The sequence below is a fragment of the Macaca nemestrina genome, chromosome 15 (genome assembly GCF_043159975.1).
Source record: "Macaca nemestrina isolate mMacNem1 chromosome 15, mMacNem.hap1, whole genome shotgun sequence".
NCBI lineage: Eukaryota > Metazoa > Chordata > Mammalia > Primates > Cercopithecidae > Macaca > Macaca nemestrina.
In genome coordinates this window covers 109561827-109589516 of record NC_092139.1, presented here as the reverse complement: position 1 = coordinate 109589516, position 27690 = coordinate 109561827, and the positions used below count along the sequence as shown (strand labels likewise).

The window sequence follows — 27690 nt, the reverse complement described above, 5'->3', positions numbered from 1 at the left end:
GTTGGGGGCAGGAAGAGCAGGGAGGGCCTTAAGAAGGCTTCTGTGAGTACTGGGAATGTTCTATTTCTTGATTGGGTGGGTGTTGCATGGGTGACTTCACTTCAAGCCGTAAGTTAAAATGTGTGCATTTTTCTGCACGTATGTTGTATTTTGATAAAATCAATGCCTTCAAAACATTTTTGGAGGGCATGGAAGTTACAAATGTAATGACATCAGCCCAGAGCACTTCAATAAACCAAAAAGAAGAGAGACCTCATCAATGCCTCCTGCTCTCAGCCTAGATTCACCTTTCCCAGAAAGCCCACCCTGACTTCCCCCAAGACCAGCTCAGGAGCTCACCCTAGCTCACTGTCCTGAAGACCTGGTCCCAGGAAGAATTGTTAAGGGAAGGTTGAAATGAATAGGAAAAATGATGCGTCTTCAGTGTCTGTGGACTCCCAGGTCGTCTAGCCCACAAGTGAGGATGGTGTTCTTTCCCCACCTGGAGCCCAGTCCTCCTCATGAGAAGATCAATGTCAAGCTCAAGAAGGGTTGCTGTCTAGGTTCCTTGCCAAAATGTATGCTCCCTGAGGACAAGGCAAATGTCCTGCTTAGAGAGGGTGCTCAGTCATGTTTGCTGAATGAGTGAATCAAGGGATGAATTTCTTATCTGTGGTCACCAGAAACAGAGGTAAGACATAAAAAGTACACTGGGCTTCCCTGCGCCCTTTGTCCCGTAGACTATTGTGACGTTCCTCAGGAAACATATCAGTGTCACTACAGGGAATGCTCTGGTTCATTCTCAGCTCATCTCTGCCGTTACTGAGATACAGAAACAAATAAGAGATGTGGTAATGCTTGAACATACCTGATGTATTCAGCAGTCTACCCACAGTGGGACACAAAGTAAAACGTACCTGTTTCTGCTAGAGTAAGAGAAAGCCTGAGGTCAGCATGTTGTGAACTAGCTGATAACAAGGACTGGGAATTACCCATTTGAGAGTTCCCAAGGCTGGCTCCTAGCCAGGCATATGGGAGGTGCTTGATAACCACAATCCCTGCCCTGGGTCTGACCTGAGCTCCTTGTGGACAGGCAGAGGTTTTTCTTTAACTTTTATTCTTTCCATTTCTTTTCTTGAACTCTGTAGCTTGGCAAAGGCACTGGCTTTTATATCTGGACTCACAGTGCTGTGATGGACACAAGATGCCCAATAAATACCTTCTGAGTAAATAAAAGAACCAAGAGACGTAACCGGGGGATTCTAAGAATTTTTATGACCACTGCAAGAGCAGAAAAGTTGCATATTAACCCCCAAATACAGTAGCTCTGCTACCAGTGAACCAATCTTCTTATTACCTCATATTACCTTCATATTACCTCAGGAGACCAAAATGTCCTGCTTACAAGGCTTATGGTATTAAGGCCACAAGGGGAGGAATTTTGGTCTGTTTTATCGGTTGCTGGAAGTCCTGGTGAAATGAGCAACTGAATGAATGCCTACCCCTCTAGGTGGGCAGCATCTCAGCGGGAAGGGGGCTCATAACTGCTTTTGCATCTTAACTCCTGGTTAGGTAAGTGCTCAGGGGAGGTTTACAGAAGGGAACTGAAGGGTACTCACGGCCAGGAAGCCCAGCTTGCCTCCACACCGGGTCTTGAGCCCCATGGCAGCAGTCAGATGGATCTCAACCAGTGTGTTCGGTGGGATTTTCTCCTCTGCACATTCAGCCAGGTTTACGGCACACAATGCCATGTGTACATCAGAACAGGCAGATCCTGCAGGAAGCTTCCCTAGGGTGGGCGGAAACAGACATTATCATTGATGGAACCCCAAAACCAAACTTTTTCCTGCTCTCTCCAGCACAATCAAAGTAAGAGAGGAACCAGGGGAGAAACGAGGTGAACTCTGTGATCAGATAGGCCTGATCACAGGATGGGATGCCAGGCTCTGTGATGTTCTGGCTGTGTGTTCCTGTCTACCTCGCAGGGTAGCTGGGAACATGGCACCCGGTTCTATCGCACCCAGAGCCGCCACGATTGCAGGTTGTTGTACAGGACTCAGAGGCGCACAGGGCAGCATTTCCCAAAACAGTGTCAGAGCACAGCCCCACTCTGTGTTTCCAAACATTCAACAGAGGTAATGACATTTTTTTTTTGGACAAACTGATTTGAATTTATTTTCATTAAAAAACCTTCACAATGTGGCTGGGTGTCAGTGGCTCACACCTATAATCCCAGCACTTTGGGAGACCAAGTCTGGCGGATCACTTGAGGCCAGGAGTTCGAGACCAGCCTGGCAAACACAGTGAAACCCCATCTCTACTAAAAATAGAAAAAATTAGCTGGACGTGGTGGCGCACACCTGTAATTGCAGCTACTTAGAAGGCTGAGGCAGAAGTGCTTGAGCCTGGGACACGGAGGTTGCAGTGAGCTGAGATCACACCATTGCACTCCAGCCTAGGCAACAGAGCGAGACTCTGTCCCCCAAAAAAGCCAAAAAAAAAGAACCCACCTTCACAATACACAAGCACACACCCATTTCAGGGGGGAAGTGACATAAACTGAGCAAGGACAGCTGAACACATGTTGGGTTAGTGGGTGGGAGGTCAGGAAGGCTTACCACACCCTCCCCAATGAGAGGTGCACAGTGGCCCATCGGGGGCTGATCCCCTAATCAGGGGACAAAGTATCCTTGCACAGGCACAAGGGCCCATCACAGCTCTCCTGAGGCTTTCATACTGTTGCCAGCTTTGGTCCTTGCTACAAGGGCAAGCAGTCTCCTTGCCTCAGGGGCGGCCACAGGAAGTGCCCATGTCAAGGTGTAGACAGTGGCAAAGCCAGGCTTCCCATGCTCATCCAGCCCTGTGTTCCCTCTCCTGGGCTGCTTTGCCTCCCTGTCTCTTTATCAGCATAGGGAGATCTCAGCCTCCACACTCCATTCTGTACTGGCCTCAGGTGTTCCTCCTACAGGAGACACTGGACTTTTACCGTCACAGGGAGGGAGGGGAGAGGGCAGTGTGGCAACCATACTGTAGTTACCTCTGTCCTCTCAGTGTCTCACACAGGGAATGCCAATGAGTATGGAGGGAATGAGTGATGTAAAGCTTCTCAGTTGGAATTCTCCAGAACTTGGCAGCAACAAGGACACAGCCTGATCAGAGACCTGAGTATGGGCTTATTCTGTCCCAAGGGCACACTGAGGAACAGACAAGATAACAGCGGAGCGAATTTGCAGATAAGGACCTTCTGCTAAAATTCTACCATGAGCCCACATATTAAAGTTGCACACTGACCCCGCTGTCTCATCTCCTGGTCACTCCTGCATCACTGGCCTGGCTCTGTTCCACTTTTGGCTGACGCTCCTTGCTGCTACCAGGGCATCTAACACCTTCCAGTTACCACATCCTACTGTTATTCCTGGCCCTCATCTTACTGCGTGTCCCAGCAACGATCTCCCCTCCTCAACTCTGCCCTTGCTCCTCCAACACTCAGCCTCTCAGTGTCTCCTCAGACCTCTCCAAACTGCTCCTCTTACGCAGCCTCTGCCCCTGACTCCCCGTCCTCTATCTGTTCATCTCTGTGTGCATGCGCAGTGGCACGATCACAGCTCACTGCAGCCTCGACCTACCTCCCAGGCTCAAGTGATCCTCCCACCTTGGCCTCTCAAGTAGCTGGAACCACAGGTGCACACCACAAAGACCAGCTAATTTTTTGAATTTTTTTGTAGAGATGCAGTATCCCTGTGTTTTCCAGGCTGGTGGGAAACTCCTGGGCTCAAGCGACCTTCCTTCCTTGACCTCCCAAAGTTCTAGGATTACAGACGTGAACTGCTATGCTAGTCTTTATCCTTTTCTGCTGTGCCAGTCTTTATCCTTTTCTTTCTTTTTGAGATGGAATTTTGCTCTTGCTGCCCAGGCTAGAATGCAGTAGTGCCATCTTGGCTCACTACAACCTCCACCTCTTGGGTTCAAGTGATTCTCTTGCCTTAGCCTCCCAAGTAACTGGGATTATAGGCACGTGCCACCACACTTGGGCTAATTTTTGTATTTTTAGTAGAGACAGGGTTTTGCCATGTTGGCCAGGCTGGTCTCGAACCCCTGACCTCAGGTGATCCACCCGCCTTGGCCTCCCAAAGTGCTGGGACTACAGGCATGAGCCAGCTACCATGCCCAGCCTGACTCTTCTAAACTTGAGAAACACAAACCTGATCATATCACTATTTTCCTAATGCTCTTCACTGAATCCTACTGATACACTACAAGATCCCCAGCCTGGCATCCAAATCCTTCATGGTCCGAGCACTGCCTTTGTGCCCTGGCTCCCTCTAGGACCACTGAAGACTTATTCCCAAGAGCCATCCCAGGTGGGGCTCCTCCTTGGGAACATCCCTCTGCCCAGAAGGCTCATATCCTGCAGAGCTGGTGACCTCTATGCATTCTTCAATGCAAAGCCAAGACTCTTACTTCCCTAGAAGCCTTTCTTGAAACCCTCCAAACAGGTACCCACTCCCTCCCAACGAAAACATGTTCCTTCTGCTAAAGTCTAACATACTCACACTGAACTGTCATTCATTGCTGACCTCTCTGCCTTTCTATTATAGCAGGAGCTTAATGAATGAAATAAATGATCATATTTCATTGACTCTAAGATGTCAGCAATTTTAAATCTCACCATTAATTTAAGTATCACTAAAGAAAAACACTGCCACTTATCTACAATGTGCCACTGTTTATAGGACACATCCTGAGTATAGTGATGTTACTGTGAAAACATGTGCATCCGAGAACTGATGAGCTAAAGCAAAGAGCCATCCTTACAGCTATGGAAACAGGTAGAAGCTTGGTCTAGCCACTCTAAAAGAGCAGCATTAAAAGGACTTCAGCTAGGGTGCAGAACTGGCAAATCAAGCTAAGGAGGAGAGGTAGCATGATATGCCTTGCAGCAAGCCAGGCAGCAGCAGCCGCCCCGTCACCTGTGATGTGCAGCTGGTGCAGCCGGTGATAGGCCAGAGCCGCATCCCGGGCGCTGGTCTTAGCTTCGTCTTCAAAGCCTGCCTCAGTGGCTGGCGTGGCCCGCCGGCACTGGAAGACTTTCTTGAGCAGCCAGCGCACCAGGCGTAGCTTCTGCAGGCTGTAGCGGATCACGTTCCAGGAGAGGCTGCAGGCCAGGTCCAGGCGGGAGGTGGGCAGTGCTCGGCCCAAAACTGCCAGGCAGGTTTGTAGGTTGGCGGCAGCAGCTGCAAAATCTCCCTACGAAGTATCAAGAGGTGTTAACGGTCACTGGCCTTGCTCTGGCTTTTTGTTTTGATATAGACTTCTACTCCCTTCACTCCCCATTATCAGAGGAATTAGTGCATACTCATAAAAACAAGGGAAACTTCAGAAAGCTACAAGAAAGTAAAATAAAACCACCTATAATCTCATTCCCTAGGAAGAAGCCCTGCTGACATTCTGAGGTATTTCCTTCCAGGCTTTTTACTCGATTGAGACTGTACTGTGTTCTTTCTTTGAGCAAATGCTGGTCAGAGTTCCCTCAGAGTAGCACTTTATTTATTTTTTATTTTTTTGTATTTTTAGTAGAGACGGGATTTCACCATGTTGGTCAGGCTGGTCTCGAACTCCTGACCTCAAGTGATCTACCTGCCTTAGCCTTCCAAAGTGTTGGGATTACAGGTGTGAGCCACCACGCCCAGCCAGCAGTATCTTTTAGACATGAGACAGGTGACACAGATTTAGATGAACTGCATGATCCTTTAGACTTTCAGGGTCTCAAAGTGTGGCCCCCAGAGGCCAGTAGCATCAGCTCTTAGGAGCTTGTTAGAAATGCGAGCACTTGGACCTTACCCCAGGGCTACTGAATCAGAACCTCTGGTGTTGCAACCCTCTAGGTGATTCTCATGCCATGTCTGCTAAAGTGTTTTTCTTTTCATTTTTAGAGATGGGGGTTTTGCTGTGTTGCCCGGGCTGGTCTTGAACTCCTGGGCTCAAGCAATACCCACACCTCAGCCTCCCAAGTAGCTGGGATTTACAGGTGTGAGCCACAGTACCCGGCTTCATGCCTGCTGAAGTTTGAGAACCATGGTTTCAGGCAAACTCACAGCTAAACTACCCTACTCTAGGATTCAGATGAACTAATCTTTGTCAACCTGAGAGGGTATAGTGGAGAGTCTTGGCACTGCACTGAAGAACGCTTGCCTTCTCTCTGTCACTGTTGGAGACTATAAGACAGGCTAAGACAGGCTATACAGTCTTGGGAAATTAAAGTAAATTATCCTATTTTCCTCTATTGGGCAGCTGGTACACTACCTGTGTTTTGTTTCCCACATCATTACAGGACTGGATAAGGGAAAAGAAAAGATGTCCTCAGAGCAACAGTCTCTAAGGTGGCTCTATCTTTTCCGTCAGAAGTACCTGCAACTTGAAGATTCAAAAGGAGGCAGGTGTTCCCTGGCTCCTCCCCTGCCTTTCCCTCAAAGGTGTGCTATTCCCAAGTCCCAGTCTTTGGCTCTCACCCCTCCTGACTCCCCAGTCCAGTTCTCCCTAAGAATCCTCTCCTGACAGACAAGCTTCTCAAATACTCTGGCCCCGCCACTCCTCCATCCCCATGGCCTGCCTCCCAATCACTGCTCACTCTACAGAGGCCTCTTCCAGCTTTTCCAGGCAACATGGCCTAGATGGAGTCCACTCCATTTTGGAGCCTCTCTTACCCTTGAGTCAATGTCACTATCACTTCCCTTCCAAATACTACATTTCAAATATTTATTCAGTTCAAACTTTTCCTTTTAATTCCAGGTCCTTGCCATCATCTCTTACTCAGCCTATTTCATAGAGCCCCCTGACTCAGCCAGGCGTGGTGGCTCATGCCTATAATCCCAACATTTTGGGAGGTCAAGGTGAGAGGATCACTTGAGCCTAGGAGTTTGGGACCAGCCAGACAACATAGTGAGACCTTGTCTCTACTTAAAAAAGAGCACCCTAACTTGTTTCCATGTTCCATTCATTTCACATCTCCCTTCTACCTATCCTTCACAGCCACCAGAATGATACTTATAAAACACACACCTGAACCTGCCTCTAGGATATACATCTTGGGATGTTATGCTCAGGGAACAGGCCTCTTAAAATCACATCTACATTCTGAGACCCGTAGCCCCAGCAAGGCTGACAGATCCAGGATGGCCAATCAGATTCTCACTAATGGTTCTGCAGCTTGCAGAGGTGGGGAGGGCATGCCCATGGCTCACTGCTGCTGAGGAGTGTTCTGGTTCTTGTTCCTCTTAAAATGTGGATGTTTAACTCTTCCTCAATGCTGTGAGTTGCCCCAGAATTTTTTCCATAAACTCCCTGTTGATTTCAAATGAAAACTTTCAGCTAGTTTTCCTGCTCAAAAACCTTCCCTGGTTCTATAAAGAATTGGGAATAAAGCCCCAAATCAGTTCCCAGTGAAAGCCCTCTCCAATTTGGGCCTAGACACACTACCAGCCTTTGCCTTCAACTCTCTGTGACACACCCTACACTTAACATACCCTGGAACCTGCCAGTCACCAAATAGCCTGTCTATTCATGCCTTTGGGTGGGCCCTTCGGCCACCTCCGCCCTTCCTTCCTGCTCTTGGCAGCCCTGCTCAAGCCCTGGAACCCCTCCCTCAGAACCCAACTTTATTATTCCTCTGTCATACCAGAGACATAGATCATCTCATGTCCCTGGAATTAATTATCTATGCAGAGGCGCCCTCTCCACTGCCCTGTGACTATTCAGCAGCAGGGTCCCTTTTTCCTTTCAGTTACCACAAGTATCTATCATAGGACTTTCTTCGACATGAGTTGCTGAATTATTGGTCAAGTCTAGGGGAGGATGGGGAAGGGCGGACACAGAACTCACTCTGGCGAGATCCAGGTCTGCCTGTTTCCGGTGCCTCCAGAAGGTGACCGAGGAGCGGGAGTGTGGCCGGATCACTGGCTCCCCATGGACCAGCAGCTTCACAAAGACGCTCAGGACAATCACACCATTTACCAGCCATAAGAGAAGAGTAGGCATCATCCAGTCAAACCAGCCCCCAGAACCTAAGAAGGAGTGTCTCAGCAGAGCCTGCCAGGAAAGGCCTTGCGGAACAGCCAAGCACCTGACAGACCCCAGCACTATCACAGGAACGAGTCTTCTACCGTATTTTCAGAAGAAAGGGTGAATAATTCTATAATCTAAACGGGGCTAATGACTGTAGCCCTTGTCATTATGGAGCTGAGTGCCACAAAAATCTTTGTTAGCTTGAAAGGGTTAAGGCATTGGTTTTGCAACCTCAGGTAAAAAACACCATATCCTCCTTCAAATAGGTACCACCCCTCCACGCCAGGGTATTTAGAGTAGTGTGGGTCCCTGATTTGTTTTGCTCATTCTGACTGAACTTGGGCTTGCCTTGTTACTTCCAAAACGGAACTTATGCCAGTCCCTATCAGAAGCAAGCAGGTGGGGGCCCACTATAAAACCCCTTTGAGACCTGGTAGCCAAGCCAAGAAGTTTGTACACAGGGTCCTTCTCCTGCCATAGTGGTCCAGCCATGCCCAGGTGGTGTAAGGGGCCGCCACTTACCTGACTCAAATGACAGGACACTGCGGCCAGAGCCTGAGTGTGGGTGCTGGTCAGAGTCGTGAGCCCCTCCCCATTGCAGCAGGGAAGTCAGGGGGTTAAAGGAGAGGCACAGGAAGGTGAGGACACACAGAAGAATCCGTGAGCGGTCTACCATGCCCAGTGCCACAGGAGGAGAGTCCGGCTCATCTTTGACCTTCAAAACAAGGCCTCGAGGTTGGAATAAATACTGCATAGGTTTTTACAGCACTTTATAAATACATATATATATTGAGAAATGGTTATGAGGTTTAAATTCAAGTCTATTAACTCAGGGCTAAGGCCAGATGGGAATTGAGAGGCCTATAATTCACTAACTGCTGCTCAAACATTGGCACATTCACCTGCTTGCTAACTGAGAAAAGTACATGTGCCAAAGAACAAAGGTAGAAGAGATTTTCTTTTAAAATAGAGCTCTACCACAAAAGAGAACACACTGTATGATTCTGTTTCTGTATAATTCCAGAACAGGCAAAATGAATCTAAAGTAATAGGAAACTGATGAATCAAGTAATTGTCTGAGGCTGGAGAGGGGTGTGGGAAACTACCTGCAAAGGTGTACAAAAGAGCTTTTTGGGGTGATGGAAATGTTCTATATCTTGATTATAGTGACAGTTACATAGCACTGTACATTATGTTAAAACTCTTGGTACTGTACATTTAAAGTAGGTATATTTTATTGCATTTAAATTATACCTCAATAAAGTTGATCAAAAATCATATTTAGTGTGAATCTATCTAAAGGATATTTTACCTGTTCTAAAACAGTACCATTGTCTACACCCACCCCACTCTCCATTTTATAGCAGGAGGGCTGGAGCCAGATCTCCCCTGCGCCCCAATGTGTATATAGCATGTCATTTCTTTTCAATATTTTAAAACCATTCTTCTGATGACTCAGAAGCCGAGCTAATTCAATTTATATGTCAAACAGCCTGTTGTTGCCAAACAGAATCACATTTATAAGAATATTTCAAAAACAGAGCATCCTTAGTAAAATTAAGTATGTGATACAATAAACAGCTTAGTCAAAAACAAACACTAGAAGGGAACTTTGTGCTTACAGAGTCAGAAACTGCCAAAGTCAAAATACAGTACAGAACCCAGTGGTCTCTACAGGTTCCCAGGAAGATCATTAGGCTCAGAGCCTCTCTTAAGTAATTCCATTAAACTACCATTGCCAGAGGCTTTCTTGGACGATTAAAGGCCCGTAGATAAAATGTTATCTGTTAGACTGCAAATTGTAATCATTTCTGAAAAGAGGACCCAGAGGCAGCCTCATCCTAAACGAATTGATCAGCCTCCCAAAGTGGTCTTGCCAGGCCCATTAGAGGCAGAGTGAAGCAATGAGGTGCCTTCAGCAGCTCCCAACGCCCCCACAACAGCTACTCCGCATTCCTGTTCTGGATCTGGCACTCATTACTCTCTGACGGGACCTTCAGCAAGGACCAGTTAAACCTGAGGGACTGTTTCCCCCCAGAGTCAGTTTTCTTTTTCTTTATTCTCCAGGACCTGGTTAATTTCACAGAATTCCTGTTTCTCTCCAGGCTAGGCCCTCTGAACATGCAGCCTGGCCTCATAACTGTGACCTCCCAGCTACTTTCTTAGGGGAAATGGGAAAGATTCCAAGGATCAGAAGATTTCAAAAGTCTGTACCTTTGCGTCATCCAACAGAGGGCTTCCTGGCTCAGAGTCAATGGAGTAGGGAGAGAAGCCAGCCTGTGACCCTGAGTCAGAGGCTGGGGGGGACATCAGAAGGACATTCTGATTAAAGTCCTCGATCTTCAGGTCCACCTCAGTGTCCACCAGACTGCCTAGGTCGATGCCCTTTAGAAGCTCTGCAAAGAAAAGCCCACCTGGTGAAAATGATCTGCCTTTACAAAGCCCTAGCCGGGCCGGGGGACAACCCTGCTCTCAGCACACTTACTGTTCTTTTGATTTGCCAGCTTCAGCACCATGTTCTCCTGGCGCAGTTTATGATTGACCTGCTGCAAGTATTTGATGTAATCAATGGCCTTCCTCAGAACGCCAGACTTGTGCATCTGGGTAGGAAGATAAGCAAAAACACAGTGAGACCAGTGCAGGCTACAGGGTGAAAAGAGCAGAGCCCTAGCACTTGGGATGACAGCATGGCTCTGTGAGGGGAGAAACCAAGTTCAGATGCTGGCCCTCCCAACGATTAGCTGTGCCACTCGGGAGAAGTTACTCCATACCTCTGAACCTCACTTTCCACCTCATTAACACAGAGATAATGAGAGTCCGTGAATCACAGGCTTGCAGCCTGGCTAAATCAGATAATGAGTGTAAAGAGCTTAGCCCCGAGCCTGGCAAACAGTTGACACTCAATAAATATTAGCTATTGTTCCTACTTCTTACAATAATCCTAGCATAAAAACAAACTTTAAGGAAAACAAATGACAAAACACCACAGCATTGTTGGACAGCTATCTTTTTTTTTTTTTTTTTTTTTTCCAAGACAGAGTTTCACTCTTGTTGCCCAGGCTGGAGTACAATGGCACCATCTCGGCTCACTGCAACCTCCGCCTCCCAGGTTCAAGCAATTCTCCTGCCTCAGCCTCCTGAGTAGCTGGGATTACAGGCGCCTGCCACCACACCTGGCTAATTTTTTGTATTTTTAGTAGAGATGGGGTTTCACCATGTTGACCAGGCTGGTCTTGAACCCCTGCCCTCGTGATCCACCCGCCTCGGCTTCCCAAAGTGCTGCGATTACAGGCGTGAGCCACAGCACCTGGCCTGGACAGTTATCTTAAGGCATAGATTTTTACTTAGGATGCATACTTTTCAGATTTGTAGGCAACAAGGAAAATAATGAAATTTTCTTTCAAAATAGGGTTTAAACATAGATAGGTTTTAAAAATAAAATCTCCTACTTTCCAGAAGACACATTCAGTGAAAACACCAGAAACATTTGGAAAATCAATTTCCTCTATTTGTTGCTGGTCAAAGACTCAACCTCTTTTTTCTTTCTTTTCCCTAAAAGGTAACCCCTAAACACAGCTAAAACGATGCCATCAGCTGACTCCAAGGCACACACAGTCCTGTATCTGGAACTACTGAGGGGCAGGCATCTTTCTCTGCCTCTGACAGTGGAGTCCCCCATCACTGCAGAGCACAGCCGACGGAGTCAAAGGTCTCAGTGGGTCACTGCCTCATCAACCCTCACCAGTACCCTTCTGGTTTTTAATATTTTATAATCTTGACACAATACCAAGATGCTTTAATAAAAAAGTACCTCTAACTCGGTCTTGTATTCACTTACCTTGAGTCTGGGACTTCTCTAAGCTCCTGAAGCAAAAACAGGTAGAGGGGACATGGTGGAACATAAAACACGATTTTGCTTGGCACCCACCTTGGCGTCTGTCCCCATGACCAGGTCTTTCAATTCGATGATTTTGTCATTGATGGAGGAGCGATATCGTTTCTCAATGATATTGTGGGTTGTCCGCCTTTCTCCTTCTTTGGGGGGCTCAAGCTGCTTGACTCCCCCAGGTACCTGCTTAATGGGCACTTTCTCTTGCCCCATCATTACAGGCATTGTGGTCAGAATGGTCCCACTGCTGCCCACCAGGGTCTAGAATAGGCACAGGTACAGAGCAGAATGAACCCTTTGTTAGTCTGCATAAAGCAACCTCAACACAGACCTGCCTACCCTGGCCAAGTGTTGCCAGACCTGGCAGTACTTCATGAGGTCTAAGACTCTTCCTGAGTTAATCAAATCAGGCCCCAAGACGCCTCAGGAGCCACGGCACCTCGGTTACTACCTACCTTCAGAATCAACACTGATAAACTACACAAGAGGATTAACATGGCTAAATATGTTTTAAGTTTTGATCTAGGTATGCCAGAAACAAGTCATGATTTCTGCTGTGCTGTCAAACTGTTAACCACTTCTAAACTTCTACACGGTGAACCACGAGTTGGTACCGGAGAAAACTTCCTCCTATTGTATGACACATTTTTTCCTCTCAAATGACAATTAAGCAAATTACTGCATTTCTTTATACAATTTCGCCATCAAAAAGCTTAAGGGCAGAAGTGACACTCTCAATCAGAGCCATTCGATTAAGTAAATAGGCCAACCATGGAGGTCCCCTCTTTTTATTCTTCATCTCTGTTTTCTCCTCTTATTTTTTCTAACTTTATTTTCTTTCCTTTTTTTTTTGAGACGGAGTTTTGCTCTCGTTGCCCAGGCTGGAGTGCAATGGTGTGATCTCGGCTCACCGCAAACTCCGCCTCCCGGGGTTCAAGCGATTCTGCTGCCTCAGCCTCCGGAGTAGCTGGGATTACAGGAATGCGCCACCACGCCTGGCTAATTTTGTATTTTTAGTAGAGACAGGGTTTCTCCATGTTGGTCAGGCTGGTCTAGAACTCCTGACCTCAGGTGATCTGCCCGCCTCAGTCTCCCAAAGTGCTGGGATTATAGGCATGAGATACCACGCCCAGCTCTTTTTTTTTTTTTTTTTTGAGACAGAGTCTCACTCTGTTGCCCCAAGCTGGAGTGCAGTGATGTGATCACAGCTCACTACAACCTCCACCCCCCGGGTTCAAGTGATTCTCCTGCCTCAGCCTCCTGAGCAGCTGAAATTACAGGCATCTGCTACCATGCCTGGCTTGTTTTCGCATTTTCATTAGAGATGGAGTTTCATCATGTTGACCAGGCTGGTCTCGAACCACTGACCTCAGGTGATCTGCCTGCCTCAGCCTCCCAAAGTGCTGGCATTACAGGCATGAGCCACTGGGTCCGGACCAATTTTAGTTTATTTTCTTGAATGATGGCCTCAATATCTAATCGGCCAATAAATAAATAAAAAGGTGCCCAATTTCATTAGTTGCCAATAAGTACGTCATGCACAATAAATACCACACATCTTAAGTTTATAGCTTGATGAATTTTACATATGTACACAATGTATATAACCACCCAGACCAAGATATAGCCCATTTCTACCAGCTCAGCTCAGAAGGTTCCTGCATGCCCCTCCCCTCCTTGGCACCACTGCTCTGACTTCTAGCACCATAGCTTCATTTTGTCTCTTTTTGAACTTTATATAAATGGAATCATTAGCATGAACTCTTTTGTGATGGGCTCGTTTGGCTTGACACACTATTTCTGAGGGACAGCCCCATGTTGTTTCATGCATCAGTAGCTTTTTTTTTTTTGAGAGTCAGTCTCGTTCTGTCATCCAGGCTGGAGTGCAGTGGTGCGATCTCAGTTCTCTGCAACCTCTACCTCTCAGGTTCAAGCAATTCTCCTGCCTCAGCCTCCTGAGTAGCTGGGATTACAGGCACGTGCCACCATACCCGGCTAATTTTTATATTTTTAGTAGAGATGGGGTTTCACCATGTTGGCCAGGCTGGTCTCAAACTCCCAAAGTGCTGAGATTACAGGCGTGAGCCACCGTGCCTGTCAGCCGTTCTTTTTTTTTAATTGCTAGGCATAATTTCGTTGTATGAATATATCACAATGTGCTTATTCTCCTGTGGATGGACATTCGAGTTGCTTCCAGTTCTTGGCTTTTATGAATAAAGCTAGTGCTTCCAAATTTTAATCACCATTTACTCTATCAGATTCTCATGCTATAGGATGCTGAAAGTGGCTAAGAACCTACAACTAAAGGATGGGGTACCTTCCATGTCCCTCACCTTGGAGCCCTTCCCTGCCTGGTGGCCCTAGGGTCCTTAGCAGGACCTAAGAGGTGAATGGTCCTGTGTGGAGCTATTAGCCAAGAATAGAGGGTCCTTCTGCTATTCTTTTCTACTTCCTTGTAGACCCCAGTACTCCCACATCTAACACACCTTGGTAATACTTTCTCGAGCAAAAAAACGACTAAGAGGAGTGACATTTACAATTTGACCGATTCGTGCTATAGACCCTCCCATACCTACTCAGCATACAGAGATTTAACATCTCTGAAGACTAACACCTCCAGGAATAAAGGGGGAAGGTGGGGGAGAAGGCAGCTCTTACTGGTACTTGAAGGGCAGCCGTCTGGATAGGGGTGGTGAGGGCGGTGAGGGCTGGGTTCTGGACCGCAGCCATAACAGGGCTGCCATCTGTCTTCAGCGTGGTCAAAACAAGGGAATCTGTCTTGATGATCTGAGGCTGGACCAGGACCTGGATGAAGAAGGAAGAAAAGGAAAAGGATGATAGCATTATCCTTCTGTTATGAATTCCTTTCTTACTGCATAGACCTTCCAAGAGAGAATGAGAAATGATATAATTTTTTTGAAATTGAGAATAAAAAAACAAACAGGAAATCTCATAGAGGCCATTTCGAAAGCCAGCTATTTTGTGCAGCGTGAATACTGGGTTCAGGTGGAGAAAGAGGGGCTAGCTAAAGAGGGTCCTGGCTTCTTTTTTTTTTTTCTTTTTTGCTGGGACAGGGTTGCTCTCTGTTGCCCAGGCTGGAGTGCAATGGCACAATCTCAGCTCACTGCAGCCTCGACCTCCCGGGCTCAAGCGATCCTGCTGCCTCAGCCTCCTGAGTAGCTGGGACTATAGGCGTGTGCCACTATGCCTGGCTAATTTTTTGTATTTTTTGAGGAGACAGGGTTTCACCATGTTGCCGAGGCTGGTCCTGAACTCCTGGGCTCAAGAAATCCACCTGCCTCGGCCTCCCAAAGTGTTGAGATGACAGGCGTGAGCCACGGTGCCCAGCCAGATCATGGGTTTTAAGGCTGAAAGACTTTCAGGAGGGGGGTGCCAGTGGCCCAGCAGGAGCAGGAAGCAGGAGTAGAGCAGAGATGGGTAGGGTGAATGGCAGAGAGGAGAGGAAAGACTCAGGAAAGCCAGACACATGGCCGAGAAGCAAAATTAATAAACCTGATTTTTTTTTTAAAGATAAATTACTGTGTTAGTAAGAAAATATAGGCCAGGTGCGGTGGCTCATGCCTGTAATCCCAGCACTTTGGGAGACTGAGGCAGGTGGATCACAAAGTCAGGAGCTCGAGACCAGCCTGACCAACACGGTGAAACCCTGTCTCTACTAAAAATACAAAAATTAGCTGGGTGTGGTGGTGCACGCCTGTAATCCCAGCTAGTCAGGAGGCTGAGGCAGGAGAATCGCTTGAACCCAGGAAACAGATGTTGCACAGTGAGATGAGATCATGCCACTGCACTCCAGCCTGGGCGACAGAGCAAGACTCTGTCTCAAAGGAAAAAAGAAAAAAAGAAAATATAGTCCACGATGATGTATGACATAAAGACATTTTTTTGTGATTATAAAACTAATACATGTCCCCCGGCTGGGCGCAGTGGCTCACGCCTGTAGTCCTAGCACTTTGGGAGGCCGAGATGGGTGCATTGCTTGAGGCCAGGAGTTCAAAACCAGCCTGGTCAACCTGGAGAAACCCTGTCTCTACTAAAAATGCAAAAAATTAGCCAGGCGTGGTGGCGGGCGCTTGTAATCCTAGCTACTTGGGAGGCTGAGGCAGGAGAATCACTTGAACCTGGTAGGTGGGGGTTGCAGGGAGCCAAGATTGTGCCACTGCACTCCAACCTGGGCAACAAGAGCAAAACTTTGTCTCAAAAAAAAAATAACTAAAAAAATAAATAAATAAAAAATAAAACATGCCCCCCCACCCCAAAAGTAATATATGTTCAGCACCCACAGCACAAAATATGGAAAACAGAAAACTATGAAAGCCAGGCGTGGTGGCTCACGTCTGTAATCCCAGCGCTTTGGGAGGCCGAGGCAGGTGGATCACGAGATCAGGAGTTCAAGACCAGCCTGGCCAACATATGAAACCCCGTCTCTACTAAAATATAAAAATTAGAACTGGGTGTGGTGGCATATGCCTGTAGTCCCAGCTACTCGGGAAGCTGAGGCAGGAGAACCGCTTGAACCTGGGAGGTGGAGGTTGCAGCAAGCTGAGACCATGCCACTCCACTCCAGCTTGGGCAACAGAATGAGACTCCGTCTCAAAAAAAAAAAACAACAAAAACAAAACAAACAATAAAAACAGAAAACTATGAAAAAGAAAATTATCTGGGAGATACCAATTTGGCACATTTCTTTCCAGTTTTATGCCCATTACATGTGTACATAAAGTGACTGCACCAGCCTTTCCTGAGTGCCAGGGACTATCTACAGATATGGGCTCAGCCAGGTCTCTATACACTGCTCACAGGTACATCCTGGTGCCCTACAAGCTGCTTTGTGTACACTCTGGTTGGTCCTTCTTAGTATGTAGACCACATCTTCAACCAAGGACCAGTTAACAGCCCCATCCAGTGCCTCCTTGAATCCTTTCCAGCCACTTACCGGGACCTGCTGCACCTGTGGTGCGGCAACTGTCTGCACCGTGGCTGGGGCAAGGGTCTGCAGCGTGCCATTGGCTGTTTGTGTCAGCACCCGCTGGGCCTGTACTGTCTGCACCTGCTGCTGAATGGTGACCGGCTGTACCTGGGAGGATGTCACCAGGCTTTGGACTTGAGGCTGAAGGACTTGGGAGAAGAGGAGAAAAAAGGCACAGAGATGAGGAATGCATTCTGTCAAGTATCTCATAATGATTCCAACTCCCCACCTGCTGCTGAAGATGATGTGCGCAGCCATTTACAAGCTGGTTTAGACAACCAGAACATCCAATAAGGGCTGCATCAATTTCTGAAGGAACGAGTACAAATTGTTTTATTACTCTGGGTGCCAGGGTGGAGGAAAGGGAAGCTAATCAGCAAACGAATGCACCCAGCAAGGGAGTTAACAGATGTTGAGAATCAACAACTCCCTGGGGCTTCATTTCCTTCCATCCTTTCTGGACGGGAAGTGTACTTTGGGAGGACTGTCTCAGCTTTTTGCCTTTACATTCCTCCACCCGTCCCAATTCTTGAACTCCATTGAAGAAATGTAAGATTCTTTGAAATTCAGAGCAATACTAATCTCACCCAAGGCTCCCCAGAGCCAGAGGGAAATATGATGAAAAGGCACTGGGATGCAGCACATCACAGAAAGAACAAGCCCCTTTCAGTCATCCATTCCCTCAACACATATTGAGGGCCCAGCATGAGGCTTGCTACTTGAAGCTGCTGCACCTACATTAAAAGTCATATTCATCGCCATAGTGGATGCTCAGATGTTTGTTGAATGAATAGTTCTCAACTGTGGCGGCTGAGATCTGGCTGCCACCTAGCCAATTTCAAGCCTTATTCAAGCCTCCACCACTAGTTATCAGGAAGGCCCTGTGTCTACTATGCTTGCTGGATTTTTTTTTTTTTTTTTTTTTTTGAGACAGAGTTTCGCTCTGTCGCCCAGACTGGAGTGCAGTGGCACAATCTTGGCTCACTGCAAGCTCCACCTCCCGGGTTCACGCCATTCTTCTGCCTGAGCCTCCCAAGTAGCTGGGACTACAGGTGCCCGCCACCATGCTTGGCTAATTTTTTCTATTTTTTAGTAAAGAAGGGGTTTCACCAAGTTATCCAGGATGGTCTTGATCTCCTGACCTCGTGATCCGCCTGCCTCGGCCTCCCAAAGTGCTGGGATTACAGGTGTGAGCCACCACGCCCGGCCGCTTGCTGGATTTTTTAACCAAGTATTTTTGAAATAGGCACAATAGATATTAAGGTATTTGAAGCTGCAGAATGTGACATGCTCCTGTACCAGTTCTTATTGACAGTTACCAGAAACTCATTCAGACAGGACCATATTGATATACCCGCCATTCCTGAAGAGGACAGAAATATTTACAGTGTCTGCAAACTGACACATAAACTTTGGAACCAACCAACCACTACCATTCTGACTTCTGAATCACCTTGAAAGCTAGTGGCTGCATTCTGGTATATCAAAGGCTGCTGGATGATCCTTGTCTGCGGAGCGGTGCTGAATGTTGGGGTGATCATTACCGTCTGTTGTTGCAGCTGAGCTTGAGGTTGAGGCTGGGGCTGGGGGCGGGGCTGAAGAATAGGAGTTGCCCTGGGTGTGTTGGGAACTGAGGTGGGAGAAACCTTGACCTGCAGGGTTGGAGCCTGTGGGGAGGCCGTCGAGGGAGAGAAGGAAGGTAATGGGACCTGGGTGAATGACCGTTGCATTGAAGGGTCCACAGCTCCACTGCTGCTGCTGCCCCTGCCATTGCTGCTACTGCTACTGCCACTGCTGCCGCTGCTGCCGCTGCTGCCGCTGCTGCCACCACCACTGCCAGGAAAGGAGCTACACAGCTGCTCTGAAAACAAGTCAGGGAACTCTCCCACTTGATTACTGACAAATTGCAGCATCTCTGTGAACAAAAGAAAAGGAGTAATTTTATTGCTATCCAAAAAGTTACCTTTCAAACTTGCTTACGAAACTAAGGCATGAAAACCCAATGGCCTTCCTAAGACCGTGGCAGAAATGGGTCAGGAAACCCTTACCTCTTTCTTGTGGGGATCATCTGGGACAAGATGGCTGACCAAGGTCCCAGGACAACAGGACAGGACTTTATCTGTTTGATGTTCTTTTCCCTCCTCACTCTCACCTCCAGGCCCTTTCTCTCATTTTCTTCTTCTTTTTTTTTTTTTTGAGATGGAATCTTTCTCTGTTGCCCAGGCTGGAGTGCAACAGAGATCTGGTGCGATCTTGGCTCACTGCAACCTCTGCCCCCCGGGTTCAAGTGATTCTCCTGCCTCAGCCTCCCTGGGACTACAGGCGCACGCTACCATGCCTGGCTACTTTTTGTATTTTTAGTAGAGACAGGGTTTCACCATATTGATCAGGTGGATCTCAAACTCCTGACCTTAGGTGATCCACCCACCTCAGCCTCCCAAAGTGCTGGGATTACAGGTGTAAGCCACCACACCAGCCTCTCTCGTTTTCCTGATTGTTTTGATCAATCATAAAAGGAACTACCTTTGTACTAGGTGGGTGCTGTTTTGTCGAAGTACCAAGGGTCCTTTTTTACAGCTGGAGACGCTAAGGCAGCGAGTAGGGAGTCACTGTCCTAAGGCTGTGAGTATAGCGGCCTTGGCTTGTGAGGCCACTTCCAGTCCTAGCACTGCAGACCCTAACTTGCTCTAACCCCTTTCCTCCTCACCACAGGGAGGCTCTGGGCCTCCTCTCCAAGCTGAGTAAAGCCCTGGGCACTGTTAGTATTCTTGGAAACACTCAGGGACAACCAAGTTGATGGCCCCTAAGTCATGGAGCTTCAGGGATGCAAAGAATGGAAAGATCATATATAAAATCCAGGAAAGGAAAGTGACTTGGCCAAGGTCCCACAGCTTGTTAGGGTACAGCCAGGATTAGAACCAGTTCTCTGCCTCCCAGCTTTGTGTTCTTCTACCACAACGCAGTGCAGGTGTGTTGCCAGGTCAGAACACAGCAAGCCGGCCCCGCCCTGGACTCTGTGCTTCCCAGGGCCCACGCTGGCCCTTGTCTGGTTGTGCCCCTTTTCTCTGGGCAAGGAGTCTTGGGTCCAAAGGGATGTGTCCACCTGGAGACCACACTCCCCTTTCTTTTTTTTTTTTTTTGAGACGGAGTCTTGCTCTGTCGCCCAGGCTGGAGTGTAGTGGCGCGATCTCGGCTCACTGCAAGCTCCGCCTCCTGGGTTTACGCCATTCTCCTGCCTCAGCCTCCTGAGTAGCTGGGACTACAGGCGCCCGCCACCGCGCCCGGCTAATTTTTTGTATTTTTAGTAGAGACGGGGTTTCACCGTGGTCTCGATCTCCTGACCTTGTGATCCGCCCGCCTCGGCCTCCCAAAGTGCTGGGATTACAGGCGTGAGCCACCGCGCCCGGCCACACTCCCCTTTCTAGATCATGTTCCGAGTAGCTGGGACCCTTAAATTCCCAGCCCGAAGGGTCTCAAGCCTGCTTCCAGGGCCTCTTCTCTGGCCAATCTTCCCACAGCCTTTCCAAAACCCAACTTAACCCACAACTACCCCCTCATCTCTCATGACTCCCTTCTTTTCATATGACTGCTCCCTATAGGAGTCAGGGGCCTCAGCTTTGTCCCAGATAGTTTCAGATCTATAATTTTCTACATTGTCCACATTCTTTTCTCTTTCTAATACACTCCCAAGAAGCTACTGCTTGTTCTTGAACTACGGCCCCTCCTTTCCAAACCCTCAAGGACATATGATGCTCTGATTTAGACACCAAAACAACAAAAACCACCACACCACCACTATAAAAAAAAAAAAAAAAAAGGCACCATCTCCATTCCCCCAAACCACTACCAGGATGTTCTTCTCAGGTCTGCGATGCTGTGTGTGTGAGTGTGTGTTTTTTTTTTGGTGGGGGGGGGAGGGGGGGCGGGCGCTAGAGCCTGGGATATGTTTGTATATCTGACAGAAAGCTGCTGAGGCTGGGTATGGTGGCTCATGCCTGTAATCCCAGTGCATTGTGAGGCCAAGGTAGGAGGGTGACTTGAGGTTAGGAGTTTGAGACCAGCCTGGGCAACACAGTGAGACTCTGTCTGTCTGTCTGTCTCTCTCTCTTTTTTTGAGACAGGGTCTTGCTCTGTCACCCAGGTTGGAGTGCACTGTCACAATTTCAGCTCACTGCAGCCTCCGCCTCCCAGGCTCAAGCAATCCTCCCACCTCAGCCTCCCAAAGAGCTGGGACCATAGGCGTGCACCACCATGCCCAGCTAATTTTTGAATTTTCTGTAGAGACAGGGTTTCACCATGTTGCCCAGGCTGGTCTCAAACTCCTGAAAAGCAACCTGCCCGTTTTGGCTTCCCAAAGTGCTGGGACTACAGGTGTGAGCCAGGGCACCCAGCCAGATCCCTTCCCTGAACACAAAACAAACAAACAAACAAAAAACACAAAGATTTTTTGGGCCGGGTGCAGTGGCTCACGCCTATTATCCCAGCCCTTTGGGAGGCCAAGGTGGGTGGATCACGAGGTCAGGAGATCGAGACCGTCCTGGCTAACACAGTGAAACCCCATCTCTACTAAAAATACAAGAAATTAGCCAGGCATGGTGGTGGAAAACTGTAGTCCCAGCTACTCGGGAGGTTGAGGCAGGAGAATGGCGTGAACCTGGGAGGTGGAGCTTGCAGTGAGCAGAGATCACGCCACTGCACTCCAGCATGGGCTGCAGAGTGAGACTCCGTCTCAAAAAAAAAAAAAAAATTGAAGCTTACAAAAGGATAGGAAAAATATATCATAAATAAATGTAAATAGGCCGGGGGTGGTGGCTTATGCTTGTAATCCCAGCACTTTGGGAGGCCAAGGTAGATGGATCACCTGAGGTCAGGTGTGTGAGACCAGCCTGACAAACATGGTGAAACCCTGTCTCTACTACAAAACTTAGCCAGGCATGGTGCTGGGTACCTGTAATCCCAGCTACTTGGGAGGCTGAGGCAGGAGAATTGCTTGAACCCGGGAGGCAGAGGTTGCAGTGAGCCAAGATCGAGCTACTGCACTCCAGCCTGGGTGAAACGGTGAGATTCTGTCTCAAAAAATAAATACATAAATAAATAAATGTAAATAAATAAATAAAGCTGCTGGGGCTTTCCAGTGTGGCCTCCATATGGGATCACTGGAGCTCAGCATTTCAATCTGGGCACCTTAAGTATCCAGTCAGCTAAGCCTGCTGTGGGCAAAACAGCATCTCACCAGACTCCATTCCTCCATAGTGGTATTATTCACCAACACCATGACACAAAGCTCTGTCCTCACTCAGCCTCGTGTGAGGGAGAAATGGGCAGGTTGCTATAGACATTGCAACTTGTACCAACCAATTTCAATTCCTTGACATGATGAAACTAAGAAATGTCCTCAAATTCAGTACATTTAAACAAAACATAATTTAGTGCTGACACACTCCAAGTACAAGATTATAAAATGCTTTAAGAAAATGATCGAGAGAAATCTAAGAATTTGTTGAACCTTTTAGAATTCCCCCAAAATCCCAACTGTCTAAGAAATCAACACAGAGGGCTGCAACAAAGAGCCAGAAAAACATCACTCACTGGCCGACAGTTTCCATCCGTGGAAAGCTAAGGAGGGCAGAAGGCCAGGATGGTCTCATAGATGCACACAGGCTTTGGTGGTAGTCAGGCCTAGGTGTGAGTCTCTGGAGGCCCACCTAATCAGTGGTGTGAGTGTGGGCAAGTTACTTCTCTCTGCACCTTGGTTTCCTCACTACAAAAGGCTGCTTTAAAAATACACACTTGGCCTCTTTACTCTGAGGATTAATAAGATAATTTATCCAAAGTGCTTGGTGAAGGGCAGACCCTTATGCAGGTCCCTATTAGTGGTACTTCCAGAGCACCCACTACACACGCACGTGGGCGCACTGATCTCATTTTGTCAAGTACTCTTGAAACCCTTTTGTGGGGAAGATATGGGCTGCTGTGGTGAAGTAACCTACAAAGGTCACAAAGCTTAGTTCACGAAGCGTGAGAGTGTGTAGGCAGATGGAATGAGACTGCTTAAATTAAAAAAAAAAAAATCCCTTTCAACCCACACACAAAAAGCTCCAATGGAGCCATCTCCAGTCAGCCAGGCAGCTGGGTACAGGGCTGAGTGGCACAGAGGGGCTGTTAATATGAGCATCTGCAGAAAGGAGTGATAGGAAGCTCCAGCAGGGCATGCAGAGCCTCTCCAGGACCCCATCTAGTCTGCAGTGCCAGAAAAGAGGAGGCCTGGAGAACCAGGGTGCAGTTGTGCTTTGTAACTCTGAGCTACACCCCATGGGAACATCCTAATGGCTCCTCACTGTTCCCTGCTCTGATCATTCACAATCTTCGATTACACAGGCTCTCATTTCCACAGAGAGCCATGAAACTCAGAAAAGGGAGGCCTGGGAGAAGGCACAAGCTTTATGGAGCTTTGAAAATGAAGCTCCAGTTCCTGCGGCAGCCCACAGAGCCCAGGGCCAGAGACAGGCCTCCCAGGAGCTAGGCTGGCACGCTCAAGCTCATCTCACTCCCCTGCTCCTGTTTTTAGCTGCTTGGTAAACTCATAGCTAAGTTGCTTAACAAAGTAGGTGAGGCCCCCGGAAACTGTATCTGGGTTCTGGTCTCTAAAAGCAAGTAACCAAAATTAGAGGTTCCTGTTATCATTCGTGCATTGCAAGCAGTCCCATGACTCACAAAGAGACCCCGAGTTCACATGTACTTTATGGAGCTTGTGGCTTGAGGGGCTGTTAGGGGCTGGGAAACCTAGTTTACAAAGGTCATTTATTCTTATATTTTGTATTTATTATGCACCTTGTGTTAGATAATTTTTTTTAAATATATATTTTTTTGAGACAAAGTCTCGCTCTGTCACCCAGGCATGCAGTGGTGCGATCTCAGCTCACTGCAACCTCCGCCTCCTGGGTTCCAGTGATTCTCCTGCCTCAGCCTCCCAAGTAGCTGGGACTATAGGCACATACCACCACACCCTGCTAATTATTGTATTTTTAGTAGAGACAGGGTTTCACCATGTTGGCGAGGCTGGTCTCGAACTCCTGACCTCAGGTGAGCTGCCCACCTCGGCCTCTCAAAGTGTTAGGATTACAGGCGTCAGCCACTGCACCTGGCCCTGTTTTTAATAATTTGTTAAAATCATAGAAGTAATATATTCACTAAAGAAAAATTTAGAAAGCATATAAATGAAAAGAACAAAAATAAAAATCATCCAGCAGTTCCACTACTCTTGAGTCATCCATTGTCAATTTTTTTTTTTTTTAAATGGAGTCTTGCTCAGTCGCCCAGGCTGGAGTGCAGTGGCGCGATCTGGGCTCACCATAACCTGCACCAACCAGGTTCAAGCAATTCTCCTGCCTCAGCCTCCCAAGTAGCTGGGATTACAGGCACTTGCCACCATGCCCAGCTAATTTTTGTATTTTTAGTAGAGAGGGGGTTTCACCACGTTGGATAGGCTTGTCTCGATCTACTGACCTTGTGATCCGCCTGCTTCGGCCTCCCAAAGTGCTGGGATTACAGGTGTGAGCCACTGCACCTGGCCCACTGTCAGTGTTTTTTTTTTTTTGAGACAGAGTCTCACTCTGTCACCCAGGCTGGAGTGCAGTGGCACAATCTTGGCTCACTGCAAGCTCCGCCTCCCGGGTTCACGCCTTTCTGCCTCAACCTCCCGAGTAGATGGGACTACAGGTGCCCGCCACTACGCCCAGCTAATTTTTTGTATTTTTAGTAAAGACGGGGTTTCACCGCATTAACCAGGATGGTCTCAATCTCCTGACCTCGTGATCCTCCCGCCCCGGCCTCCCAAAGTGCTGAGATTACAAGCGTGAGCCACCATGCCCGGCTGTCAATGTTTTAACGTGTGCCCTTCCAGACTTCTTCCTCTACAAGGCTTGCTTGCACACTTAAGCATGCACATGTATGCAAACGGTTTTACAAAAATGAGATCACACTGAACATGCTACTTTGCACCCTGTTCCCTTTTCTTAATAAAATATGAAGAACATTCAGTGTCAACCATTACAGACATAACATCATCCTTTTCAGAGTCCCACAGTATCATGTTGTGTGCCATTGTACTGTACCAGTGTATTACAATTTAACTTACTCAATGATGAAAATTTGTTTAACTTACTCAATGATGAAAAATTGCTTTCAATTTTTCAGCATTATCTTTTTTTTTTATTTTTTTGAGACAGGGTCTTGCTCTCTTGCCCAGACTGGAAGGCAGTGGTGTGATTGTGGCTCACTGCAGCCTCTACCTCCTGTGCTTAAGCAATCCTCCTACCTCAGACTCCTGAGTAGCTGGGACTACAAGCATGCATCACCAAACCTGGCTAACTTTAAAGAAATCTTTTTTTTTTTTTTTTTTTTTTGTGGAGGCAGAGTCTCCCTATGCTGTCTAAGCTGGTCTCAAACTCCTGGGCTCAAGCGATCCTCTTGACTTGGCCTCCCAGAGTGTTGGGATTACAGGTGTGTGCCACCACACCCACCCAGTTATTTGGCATTATTAACAACTCCTTTTTTCCCCTAGTTCTCTGTTTTTTGGGGATAAATTCCTAGAAGTTAGATGGCTGGGTCAAAGGACCAGTATACATGCTTTGGAAAGGTTTCAAAAATCTATGTTCCTGCTAGTGTTTCCTCACAGCCATTTCTGTCAATCTCATAGTGGAAAAAACCGACATGGAATTGTTTTGTCTTGCATGACTGAGTACTAACTGAGGCTGAAAGTCTTTTTTTTTTTTAAGTCCCAATTTTATTGAGCATTTGTATTTCTTCCTTTGTAAACTGCCTGCTCTAGATCTTTGTTCATTTTTTCCATCAGGCTATTTTTTTTTTTTTTTTACTGATTTTAAAAACTTCCAGATATTTTGGATATTTGTTCTTTCTTAAATGTCTGCAAGTATTTCCCCCACTTTGTTATTTCTCTTTTAATATGTTCAGGAAGAAAGAATGACACAGCAATTAAGAATCACCATGTCCTAGCCTTGGAACCTGCGGCAAGTTTTACCTCTTCAAGCTGCAGTTTTTCTCAACTGTACATTGTGGCTAACAATTACAGCTAACTCACGGATTGATGAGATAACTCATGTGGAATCTATGGCACCATGCCTGGCACTTAGTATTAGCTAGTACACATTATTCATAGCGGGTTTTTTTTTTTTTGACACTTTTGCTTTAACTCTTACTTTGAAAACGGGCATTTGTTCAAATGCATCAGATATATCCAGCAACAATCTGAGCATAACATAAATTTTGCATTTGCTTATGTATGAGAGAAACACTAGGAAATGTGGAAAACCATATTCAGCTGAAACGAGCCATGCAGGAATGCACAAAATGTACACACACATACACAGGCACCTTAAACGTCTACCAGCTTCATCAGGTCACTGCATGTGTTATGAATCACATCCATCACATTGATGTCAGAACTTTCCACTGGACTTCAGACAGCCCTCCTTCCACCACTTCCTGATAACTCCCAAGCTGTAACCTAATGACACTTACCTCCCTCAAGCAAACCTCAGGTGTTTTTCAAGCCAAAGTGCCTTTTCATTGGGATATTTATATATTTCTTAGTTTTTCTGGTCTATAAGACTGTATGACTGTTTTATTAGGTCCCCATCTTTTTTAAAAAATAAATCTTTCCTTTTTTTTGGTCACCTATGAGAATTTTTATTGTTGTGATCTATAACCCCCCATTTCCCAGTAAGTTCTGGGTTTTTGTTTTAGAGACAGAGTCTTACTCTGTCACCCAGGCTGGAGTGTAGTGATGTGATCATAGCTCACTGTGGCCTCTACCTCCTGGGCTTAAGATATCCTCCAATGTAGGCCGGGCGCGGTGGCTCAAGCCTGTAATCCCAGCACTTTGGGAGGCCGAGACGGGCGGATCACGAGGTCAGGAGATCGAGACCATCCTGGCTAACACGGTGAAACCCCGTCTCTACTAAAAAATACAAAAAACTAGCCGGGGGAGGTGGCGGGCGCCTGTAGTCCCAGCTACTCGGGAGGCTGAGGCCGGAGAATGGCGTAAACCCGGGAGGCGGAGCTTGCAGTGAGCTGAGATCCGGCCACTGTACTCCAGCCTGGGTGACAGAGCAAGACTCCGTCTCAAAAAAAAAAAAAAAAAGATATCCTCCAATGTAGCCTCTTGGGTAGCTGGGAGTACAAGCACACACCACCATGTCCAGATAATTTTTATTTTTTATTTGTAAGAGAGACTGGGTCTGCTTTGTCGCCCAGGCTCGTCACAAACTCCCTGCCTCATGAGATCCTCCCACCTTAGCCTCCTGATTACAAGCATGAACCAACATGCCCACTCCCTGTGTTTTTTATTGCATGATTTCGCATAGCATGATTTTTAGAAATGCACATGATGAACTATAGCAGAACTGACTATACACCAATTTTACATTGTAGAGTGAAATTACATGGCTTCTGTGTAACACTTAAGAAAAACCCTCACCTTCAAAATTACAGGAATATTTACCTAAACTTTCTTCATTTGTATTTTTTGTTCATTTTATCTTTCATATTAGAGCTGCCCAATAAGCACAAGAACATAGAAATAATCACGGTGTGATGTGTGTAGGCCGCTGAAAATGACATGGACCACACCAGTGAGGGAGGTAAATGCAAAATCTAATTCCCAAGAATATCCTGATTGAACGTATATAACTCTTTCATCATAATGATCCTATCTCCCCATCCACAATCTTTTTTTCTAATAATTATTTAAAAA

At 47.1% G+C, this 27690-nt stretch overlaps 1 protein-coding gene across 1 annotated transcript in view; it reads right to left on the bottom strand.

The window, feature by feature from the left end:
• The window catches only part of LOC105464363 (sterol regulatory element binding transcription factor 2), an 83013-nt gene that overhangs the window by 23167 nt on the left and 32156 nt on the right, over positions 1 to 27690 (bottom strand). Inside the window, exons 2-11 of the mRNA XM_011712194.2 lie at positions 18370 to 18831; positions 16884 to 17065; positions 14588 to 14734; positions 11969 to 12190; positions 10526 to 10640; positions 10255 to 10436; positions 8563 to 8755; positions 7858 to 8039; positions 4950 to 5226; positions 1599 to 1768 (exon numbers count right to left, since the gene is read on the bottom strand). Coding sequence (XP_011710496.2) covers positions 1599 to 1768; positions 4950 to 5226; positions 7858 to 8039; positions 8563 to 8755; positions 10255 to 10436; positions 10526 to 10640; positions 11969 to 12190; positions 14588 to 14734; positions 16884 to 17065; positions 18370 to 18831 — 2132 coding nt within the window. The remainder of the gene's footprint in view (positions 1 to 1598; positions 1769 to 4949; positions 5227 to 7857; positions 8040 to 8562; positions 8756 to 10254; positions 10437 to 10525; positions 10641 to 11968; positions 12191 to 14587; positions 14735 to 16883; positions 17066 to 18369; positions 18832 to 27690) is intronic.